Consider the following 11,201-nt stretch of genomic DNA (forward strand, 5'->3'; position numbering starts at 1 on the left):
GTCCATGGCTCATACATATAAGTTCTTTGGCTTCTACATTTCCTATACTATTCTTAACCTCCCCCTGTCTATTTTCTACCTACCATTTATGCTTCTTATTCCTTCCACCTTTTCCCTGTTCTCCTCCCTCTGCCTCCCTGCTGATAATCCTCCATGTGATCTCCATTTCTATGATTCTGTTCCTGTTCTAGTTGCTTAGTTTGTTTTAGTTTTGGGGTTTTTTTTTTTTTAGGTTCAGTTGTTGATAGTTGTGAACTTGTTGTCATTTTACTGTTCATATTTTTTATCATCATTTTTTTAGTTAAGTCCCTTTGACATTTCATATAATAAGGGCTTAGTGATGATGAACTCCTTTAACTTGGCCTTATCTGGGAAGCACTTTCTCTGCCCTTCCATTCTAAATGAAAGCTTTGCTGGATACAGTAATCTTGGATGTAGGTCCTTGCCTTTCATGACTTGGAATACTTCTTTCCAGCCCCTTCTTGCCTGCAAAGATTCTTTTGAGAAATCAGCTGACAATCTTATGGGAACTGCTTTGTACATAACTCTCCTTTTCCCTTTTGCTGCTTTGAAGATTCTCTCTTTTCTATTTAATCTTGGGTAATGTAATTAAAATATGCCTTGGTGTGTTCCTCCTTGGGTCTAACTTCTTTGGGACTCTGAGCTTCCTGGGCTTCCTGGAAGTCTATTTCCTTTGTCAGATTGGAGAAATTCTCCTTCATTATGTTTTCAATTTCTTGCTCTTCCTCTTCTCCTTCTGGCACACCTATGATTTAGATGTTGGAATGTTTAAAGTTGTCCCAGAAGTTCCTAAGCCTCTCCTCATTTTTTTGAATTGTTGTTTCTTCATTCTGTTCTGGTTGAATGTTTATTTCTTCCTTCTGCTCTAAACCATTGATTTGAGTCCCAGTTTCCTTCCTGTCACTGCTGGTTCCCTGTGCATTTGCCTTTATTTCACTTCATAGCCTGCACTTTTTCCCCTATTTTGCACACATACCCAACCAATTCTGTGAGCATCGTGATTACCAGTGTTTTGAACTGTGCATCTGATAGGTTGGCTATCTCTTCATCGCTTAGTTGTATCTTTTTCTGGAGCTTTGATCTGTTCTTTCATTTGGGCCATATTTTTTTTGTCTCAGTGCACCTGTTACATAGTAAGGAGTGGAGCCTTAGGTGTTCTTCAGGGCAGGTCAAACCAGGTCGCTGCGTTGTGGTGCTGTATGTGGGCAAGGGGCCTGAGAGGGAACAGTGCTGCTTGCTCAGCTCTCAGGTGGCTTTCAGTCACTTCCTCTGCTACCTAGAAGCAAATTGGCCCCTTCTGTTGCTGATTCCTGGGTGGGTTGTTTTGAGTACATTCTAGGACCCTGTGGGTCTCTCCAAGGAACTCTATGAGACTAGGAGTTTTTCCTGCTGCTGCAACACCCACAATGCTTTTCAGTCAGAAGTTTTGAGGCTTTATTTCCCTGCGCTGAAACTCAGGGTTGCACAGGCTGTCTCGCTCCCCAATTGTTCATCCCAGTTTATCCGCACTCAGATGTTGGACCGGCTGCCATCCCCTACCCTGGTGTTCCAGCCACTGCCTTGCCAAGAGTCCTCCCTGTCCCAGCTGCCTGTCTCCACTGATCTACTGGTCTGGATGAATGTTTCTTCTTTAACTCCTTGGTTGTCAGACTTCCATACAGTTCGATTTTTCTGGCAGTTTTGGTTGTTTTCTGTTTTTAAATTTGTTGTCCTTTTGGTTGTGTGAGGAGGCACAGTGTATCTACCTACGCCTCCATCTTGGCTGGAAGTCCTTGTTCTAAAACTCTTTATTCTGGGTAATCAACCTTAAAAGTTAAAAAAGCCACTACTTTTCATACGTTCAAGTTAAAACAAAAACTGAACAGAAATCAAATGTACAAAATACTTTTCATCCTACCTTTCAGATAGTCACCAGCCTATAGACCTACCCTGTAACCAAATTTATTGTGGGAAATTAAAACATAGGAAACCCTAAAACTTTTAGGTTCTAATTTGTTTTAAACGGACCAAATTTAGAGTACAAGCAGTCCGACTGCCCATTTGGCCCTCCTCTACCTGTTTCCTTGCAGATTCATATGAACATACTTGGTGTCCTATCTCTAACCTATGGCTCTTCCAGCCTAGTGGTATTAAAGGGGAACATGATTTCTCTCCGTCAGGCCAACATCAAGAGGTTATGAGGTGCCTTGATAATTAGCAAAGTTCCACCAGAACTACTCAAGCCTATTTATATTCTCGGAATTCTACCCCCAGATTAGGATTATGGTCAAATATATTAAAGACCTGTGATAGGTTAGAGAATGTAACAGCATATTGTTTATATGTCAAGCAAAGAATGCAGTAAGTTTATGAGAGGCATTAAAACAGGTTTTCTACTCATATATAAACTACAGGAATTTGTTTCATAAGATACTTCATATTACACCCTAGGAAGAAAAACTTGCTCAAAACAGCTTGGGAACTTTCTGGGTGTCCTGCACATCCCCAAATTCAGCTTGGATATTGATTATGTGTAGGATTTATTATCATTACCTTTTCTGCCTACTTCCATGAATATTCTAGACCTTGGTATATTGATTTTAGTAGCAGTAATATATTGAAGTATCAATATAATTTAGACATTGGGATCAAGAGTAAAACCTTTCTCATTAGGAACTTATAAGAGATTCAAGGAACACTAAGAATCCAAACCAAAGTCATTGGAAATCAAATTATTATTTGGTCAGCAGTTTTCTAATGGGAACCATATTGTCATATTTTCAAGGTTCCATTTTCTTTTTTTTAATATATTTTATTGATTGAGCTATTATAATTGTCCCATTTTTTTCTCCCCTTTATTCCCCTCAGCCCTGCACCCACGTCCCACCTTCATTCACCGCCTTAGTTCATGTCCATGGGTCATACATTTAAGTTCTTTGACTTCTCCGTTTCCCACACTATTCTTAACCTCCCCCTGTCTACTTTGTACCTACCATTTATACTTCTTATTCCCTGTACCTTTTACCACATTTTCCCCCCACCCCCTCCCCACTGATAACCCTCCATGTGATCTCTATTTCTGTGAAATGTGTTCCTGTTCTAGTTTGCTTATTCATTTTTGTTTTTGTTACTTTTACGTTCCGTTGTTGATAGCTCTCAGTTTGTTATTTTACTCTTTGTATTTTTGATCTTCTTTTTCTTAGATAAGTCCTTTAACATTTCATATAATACGGGTTTGGCGATGATGAACTTCTTTAACTTGACCTTATCTGGGAAGCACTTTATCTGCCCCCTCCATTCTAAATGATAGCTTTTCTGGATAGAGTAATCTTGGAGGTAGGTCCTTGCCTTTCATGACTTCAAATACTTCTTTCCAGCCGCTTCTTGCCTTCAGGATTTCTTTTGAAAAATCAGCTGATAGTCTTATGGGAACTCCTTTGTAGGTAACAGTCTCCTTTTCTCTTGCTGCTTTGAAGATTCTCTCTTTCTATTTAATCTTGGGTAATGTAATTAAAATGTGCCTTGATGTGTGCTTCCTTGGGTCCAACTTTTTTGGAACTCTCTGAACTTCCTGGGCTTCCTACAAGTCTGTTTCTTTTGCCAGATTGGGGAAGTTCTCCTTCATTATGTTTTCAAGTAAGTTTTCAATTTCTTGCTCTTCCTCTTCTCCTTCTGACACCCCTATGATTCAGATGTTGGAACGTTTAACATTGTCCCAGAGGTTTCTCAGCCTCTCCTCATTTTTTTTTTTTTTTTGAATTGTTGTTTCCTCATTCTGTTCTGGTTGAATGTTTATTTCTTCCTTCTCCAAATCATTGATTTGAGTCCCAGTTTCCTTACCTTCACTGTTGGTTTCCTTTATTTCACTTTTCATAACTTTGACTCTTTCCTCTTATTTTGAGACCATATTCAACCAATTCTGTGAGCATCGTGATTACCAGTGTTTTGAACTGTGCATCTGATAGGTTGGCTATCTCTTCATCGCTTGGTTGTACTTTTTTCTGGAACTTTGATCTGTTCTTTCATTTGGACCATATTTTTTTTGTTTTGGTGTGCCTGTTACATAGTATGGGGTGGAGCCTTAGGTATTCACCAGGGCGGGGCAACCCACGTCACTGTGTTGTGACGCTGTCTGTGGGGGAGGGGTGTGAGAGGAACGGTGCCACTTGCTGGGTTCTCCGCCAGCTTTCAGCCACTTTCCCCGCTACCTACAAGTGAATTGAGCTCTTCTGGTGCTGATTCCCCAGTAGGTGGGTTTGTGTGCATGATAGGACCCTGTGGATCTCTCCAAGGAACTCTTCTGTGAGGCTGGGAGTTTCTCCTACTGCCTCAACCCCCATGGGTTTTCTCACATAGGTTTTGAGAGTTTATTTCCTCGCACTGGAACCCTGGGTAGTGCCATCTGTCTTGCTTCCCAGTTGTTCCGGTTTATCTGCACCCAAATGTGGGACTGTGTGTCCCCCAGCCGCCACCTTGCTGCAAGTCCTTTCCACCCAGACTGCCCGTCTCAGCCCTTCCTACCAGTCTAGATGGATCTTCTTTAACTCCTTAGTTGTCGGACTTCATACAGTTCGATTTTCTGACAGTTCTTGTTTGTTTTTAAATTTGTTGCTGTCTTTCTTTTGGTTGTGCAAGGAGGCACAGTGTGTCTACCTATGCCTCCATCTTGGCCAGAAGTCACTGATCCATTGTGCATTTTTCTAAGGCCTTACTAAGTTTAGACAGCTGAAATACAGGAAATTGGCAACAGTAGGGATGCTGCAATCTATTCCTACAGAAACATCCACTAGTACTTTTCATTGATGTCCAATTAATAAATGAAACAAATCATTACCATGAGTTCCTGACTTTATTTTATTCAGACTAGTGACTGAAAAAAATCAACCTTACTAATCCTCCAAGTCATATAGATTGCTAGATAATCAGAAACAATCATTTATTCAGTTTGGTCACTTAATGGTAGAGAAAGAAATATGTGCTATAATGCTAATTCAGCAGAAGCATTCTTATAAATCTGATGGGTTGAATTGTCTTTGCGTACAGTGAAATGTGAGGGGTTTTTTTCTCCTCTTGAGGGACCTGGTCTTCTTTCCTTCTACTGATTCATGGTGACTACTAACATTCCATAGCCAGGTTGATGGGAGAAATTAAAAACATTTTAATACAAGAAAGAAAAGGTGTTGTGCTTATGTCTAGGTGAATGGTTTCCTTGTGAATAAGGTAGGACCAAAAAAAAAAAAAAGTTATCAGAACTCTAAATTATCCTTTTTTTAAAAAAAACTAAAGATTAGTCCTGGTTGGTGTGGCTCAGTGGATTGACCACCAGCCTGTGCACCAAAGGGTTGCCAGTTCAATTCCCAGTCAGGGCACATACCTGGGTTGTGGGCCAGGTCCCCAGTAGGGAGCACGTGTGAGGCAGCCACACATTGATGTTTCTCTCCCACTCTTTCTCCATCCCTTCCCCTCTGTCTAAAAATAAATAAAATCTTTCTTAAAAAACTAGAGATTAATAAACCCCCTTAATAAAAATGGGGATAAATAGCCCCTGTTGACTACAATTGTCCTAGGATCGAGTTCAAGCTTTCACAATTATTTCCAACAGAGCAATGCAAGCTAATAACAATATAGCCTACTCGCAATTATACAATTTCAATTATGACTAGGATACGTTCAAGATTTTCTTTCCCAAATGGAGAGCCTAGATAAAGTAAAAAAAAAAAAAAAAAAAAAAAGATTTAGTTATTAAGCAAAGAAGAAAATCCTTCATTTTTTGACAAGTAAAAATAATTAAAGCATATTTAGCTGTTCATACTGAACAAGACCATGTTTAAACATAATAGTAAGAGAATGTAATAGTGTATATAGGGATGGGGTTCTTGGTAATTTTATGTTTTATTATTTATGCTTATTATATTTTTCCATTAAACATTAAATAACTTTTTATTTTTTTAAAAAGCACCCTACTTAGAAATCTTTTTTAAGGGTGGGACAGAGAAGAGAATATGACCCAAAGTCCAGGAGATAGTAATACTTGCAATCAACAAAAATCAGTTGGGTTACCCACCTCCGCCATCAGTCCTTACTGTAGTCAAAACATTCCAGAATGATTCACAGTTACTTTCCCAAGAAAGGCTCCATGCTCCATGGGCTTCGCAATTATTGTGACTTCTGAAGTTCTTAGGTTCTTGAAGTTGAGTGATGACAAAACTGAATCCAACCAGAAGACAATGCCAGGGAGTCAAGGCTTGGGAAGCCTATTATTGTTCTTAAGTGGCTGCCGAAACCTGACCAGAGCTAGTAAATTTTTGAAGATACAAAGGAGAGACAAAATGCAGCTTACAGTCCTTATCCCTTTAAGTCAGCAATTTTCCTTGTTGAAGTAGAATTGAACCTTCCTAGGATCTAAACTGGAGTATTGATGACAACATTTGCACAGACTCTTTGCCAAAGCCTGTGGACTACATAAGAAGACTCCCACCGCACACCTGCAAGAATAGAATATTTGGCTAGAATGTAGCAAAGGCTGTCACATTGTTAGTGAGAATGAAGAAATAACGAGGCCTCTACTGACAACCCTGAATAAAAATTCAGTTGTTGACACCCTTCTCAAATTCTCCATAGTGCTAGTTTTCTCACCTTTTTTTCTGGCAAGCCCCAAATGTGCTCTCAGCCCTTATCACACTCAGCACTCAGCTCTGTCTATTCTATTGAGAACAGATTGTCAGATGTAGTGCCCTGTAGTGTTTAAGTGCTAGCTAGACTCTAGTGAGCCATGCTGCCTGGGTTCAAATTCCAGCTCTGACAGTTGTCCCAGCTGTGTGACTTTAGGCAAGTTACGTAACCTCTCTGTATTTCAGTTTCCCCATGTAAAATGGGGATAAAAACAGTACCCTCCTATAGGGTTGTTTTGAGCCTCAAATGAGAAACATATAAAGCAATTAGAAAAATGCCTGGCACATAACAAGTGCCTATGTGTTAACTGCAATTAAAGCCATCCATTGTGCAGTTACCCCACTTCAAACTTTCTCACACCGAAGAAGTAGTGGACCCTCTTGTTCCTTTTCTCATACCTTCCTCACATCTCTTTTCTACTTAATTGAGGTAAACCACATGTAATAACATTTACCCTCTTAAAGTGAAATTAGTGCACAAAGTTGTGCACCCATCACCACTATCTAATCTAAGAATGTTTACATCATCATAAAAAGAAACCACATACACAGTAGCAGTCACTCTCCATTTCTTCCCAACCACCCACCCCCAGCCCTAGACAATCAAATCTACTTTCTGTCTAGATTTGCCTATTCTGAACATTTCATATAAATGGAATCCTACAATGTGTGGCCTTTTGTGCCTTGTTTCTTGCACTTTAACATACTGTTTTCAAGGTTCGTCTATGTTTTAACATATATCAGTACTTACTCCTTTTTACAGCCAAATAATATTCCATTCTGTGCATATACCACATTTTTTTAATCCATTAATCTTTTGGATGGATTAAAGTGGGTTGCTTCCACTTTTTAGCTCTTCTTATGCACATTCATCATGTACAAGTTGTTGTGTGGACACTTATTTCTCTTGGGAATATACTTAGGAGTGAAATTGCTGGGTCATGTAGTAGCTCTGTGCTTAACGTTTTGAGGAAATGTTAGAGTTTCCCTTAACTTCTGCACTGTTTCACATTCCAACAACCAATGTAGGAAGAACCCTCCTACAATTTATTCATTTCCTTGCCAATTCTTTTTTTTTTATTCTTGTTATGAGGGACACTTGCCAACTCTTATTATCACCTATCACTTATTATAACCACCTTAGCCCTTTTCTCTGCTTTTATGTATTTATTTTATGTATTTATTCTGTCTACTGGTTTCTGTTCTCTCTATAAATATACTTAGATAATCCTCATGCTAAATAAGCATTTCCTGGACCCTGCCACTCCTCCAAAACTGTTGCCCATGGTTGTCTAACATTTCCTCCCTTGGCTTCTGTGACACTACTTCATATTCTCCTCCTTCCCTAGTTAATCTTTCTCCCTTACTACATAATATAAACATTCCTTAATACTCTGTCCTCTGCCACTCTCTCTCCCCTAGTAAACTCATCCATTCTCATAACTTCAGCTATGGTCAACTTGACACACTAATTAAAGTAATCTCTTTTGCTTATACACTGCTTATCAGTTTACAGATATTTTTACATGTTGCATTGCTTAATATTCATGAGAATATTGCAAGTGAGAAAGTAGGCATCAACTAACATAACTCCCATTTTACAGATGAGAAATCTGAAGGTCAAAGGGTTTTCTAGCTCAAGGTCCTAGAACTGGAAAGTGTCAGAACTAGCCTTAGGACCAGGATCATCTGAATCCAAGCCACTAAGTGACCACTGCCTTCAGGAAGCCTTTCCTGATCACCCTATGTAGGTACAGACTTTCCTTCCCTCTTTGTCCATGTACCTGTTTCATGGAGTGCATCATTCTACTTTGAGTTGATTTTTGTGCATTACTTATTAAAATGTGTGTTCCTTCAAGGCAAGAACCATGCCCTATTTCTCTTTCAACCTCCAGAGCTTCTAGAATAGTGAGTGCTAAACTTATAGAAGATAACCAATAATTTTCATGGAGTTGAATTGATCTTCACCTGCCAACTTGTTCCTGGAATTTATCTAACACGATCAGCTTAATCTCCTTCCCATTGGAATGGCTGACTTCATGGCACCAGGTTTTTCCTCCAAAACTCATGGAAGACCGAGGTTAGCTCATCAGTTAACTAGATAATTCACTCCAAACTCTTGCAACTTTAAGAAGAGGTCACTGAGACCAAAAGCAATGCATTTGAATTGTCCCAGTTCTCTCTTTTGTTTGGTAATATAGATCAGAACTGAGTCTCCTTGCCTCACTATGTGAATGGGGACTTCTGAGGGCAGCAAATGTCTTCTCATCAATTACAGGATCATGACCCTTATTTGGCTAAAACCCCAGATGGAATTTCCTCAGTTTTAAGCAACAATCTAAGAGTGGTGCAAATAGTTTCTGCCCCAGACATCTTTTCCCAAGCGTGTTCAATACGGTAATACCTTTCCTAAACCCTAACTCTGTAAACTCGACTAACCAAAAGAGAATGGATTTACTGGGCTGGGTGGTAGCTATTGTAGAAAACTCATCCCAGGTAGGTCTCCCGAATAAGGTTTTGTGTTTCAGAACTATCAGGATGTTGGTGGCTTTGTCAAAGTTTAATGCTGTATAACCAGCCTGGAGTCAGGGAAATAGTTAAAAACCACAGGTCCTGATAGCTGTCTCTTCCTTCAGTCACTTTTAAACTTGGGTGTGAGGGTGAGGGCAGGTAAGAAATCACAAGAAATAATTATTTTCAATCAGCATGGACTGTCTTTTGTCTGGCATTCAGCTTGCATGCAATATGGGAATTAGTCTGTTGTTTTAACTCACAATATCGCTGTCCCATCCAGTGAGGAAGAGACGGTAATTTAGAAAACCAACTTTGCCTAATTCCTCCATTTCCTGTTCCAGGGAAAGCAAAAGGTCATTGAAACAGGCAAAGGTACCTGTCTCCCTGCAGATCCAGTAGAAATATATCCGGTATCACCAAGGATATAATAGCCTTATTAAGTGCCTTTTACAATGTGCATTGTGGTGACATATTTAGGTAGATATATTATATATTGATATTTGTTGATCAAGTTTAGGATGACCTCAAAAATCACCTCTACAGAATAGCAAACTTTAGGTAGCACAAATGTCCAGAGTCCTCACAACTTTCTTTATGGAGAAAGATCACCAATGTCATTTTGTTTCAATGTAATTTTAAACTCCAAATTGAAAATGAAGACCCTCTTCTTATGGTCAATCTCTAGAAGTGTATGCCTTGGCAGAGAGGAGTGATCACTTGCTCTTGCAACCCCAGGGAGGGGTTACTCCATCAATTGTAAAGAGCTTAGACCATAAAAGCAATGCCATATTTTTCAGACTATAAGACACACCCCCCAATTTGGGAGGAAATGGGGGTACGTCTTATAGTCCGAATGTAGCTTACCTGGATTGCTGGGAGTGGGGGCAGCGGTGAAACTGGGCTTTTTTTCCTATTTTGCTCCTCTGAAACCTAGGTGCATCTTATGGTCCAGTGCTTCTTATACTCCAAAAAATACGGTATGTCTGTCAGGCCCAGGCCAGATGAAAAGTGGTATGAGAGAGTGTACCATTTGTGTTTTGAGGTTGTGATCTGCATGCTGGAGTTTGTACCAGATGGACCTCAAAATAGAAGCAAAGGAGGTGCCCCCAACTCCTGCTCTGACAAAACATAGCCATTGCATACTGAAAAACATCCTCACTGACAGTGCCAAAGGGACTATCCACCTCAATCCCAGCAGAAAACAGAAGACAATGGGCAAGTGAAGTCTCATCTCCACCCCCAACCTCAAACATCCTCCCACAGACATAGCAGTTCCCATGGCTGATTTTAGTCTGTTTATTTTTATTATATTCTATTGTACAAGATTTAAGGTTCAATGAGAAATTGCATTCTCACTTTTGCCTGTCTGCATCCTGGTCTGGGTTCTGTGGCTCTCGAGGGATTTGGTCAATGCTGTTGTTCAAAACCCTTTATGAGATTTTCTGTCCAGTTACCCTAGTGCTTGGATATGAATGGAGAAGAAGTCTTCCTCAAGAGCATAGGTCAGAGTAAAGGGATGCCATTCCAGGTAAGAGATTGAGGGACAATTAAAAAAGGTATCCTGTCCTACTTCCAAGCTGGTGCCACGCTTATTCATCTGCAATTGGAAAACTTTCATGGGTGCATGGCAACCTATGAATGAAACACAGAGACCAAAGGAGGCAATTTCAAATGATTACAGGTGCTGGTAACAGTGGTGAACTGTTAACATGAGTTATTTCTTCTTTTAGTGCGGCTATTTTTTAAGAAAATGTATTTTATTATTCAATTTATTGAGGATACATTTGTTAATAAAATTATATAGGTTTCAGGTGTACATTTCTACAACACATCATCTGTATATTGTATTGTGTGTTCACCACTCCAAGTCAAGTCTCCTTCCATCACCATTTATCCTCCATTTACCCTCTCCTGCCTCCACCCACACTGATTTCCCTCTGATAATGACCACACTGTCATCTATGAGATATTTTTTTTTGCTTAATCCCTTCATTAGGACATTAGATTAATTGAGTT

At 39.6% G+C, this 11,201-nt stretch overlaps 1 protein-coding gene across 1 annotated transcript; it reads right to left on the bottom strand.

The window, feature by feature from the left end:
- Positions 1 to 6,088: 6,088 nt before the first annotated feature.
- Positions 6,089 to 10,803, bottom strand: NOX1 (NADPH oxidase 1). The gene is given in 7 exon segments (XM_024578737.3): positions 6,089 to 6,485; positions 9,111 to 9,250; positions 9,446 to 9,595; positions 10,216 to 10,311; positions 10,313 to 10,376; positions 10,582 to 10,640; positions 10,642 to 10,803. Coding segments are annotated over 7 exon segments (798 nt in total). The 3' UTR covers positions 6,089 to 6,358.
- Between the last annotated feature and the right edge of the window lie 398 nt (positions 10,804 to 11,201).

The sequence above is a fragment of the Desmodus rotundus genome, chromosome X (assembly GCF_022682495.2).
Source record: "Desmodus rotundus isolate HL8 chromosome X, HLdesRot8A.1, whole genome shotgun sequence".
NCBI lineage: Eukaryota > Metazoa > Chordata > Mammalia > Chiroptera > Phyllostomidae > Desmodus > Desmodus rotundus.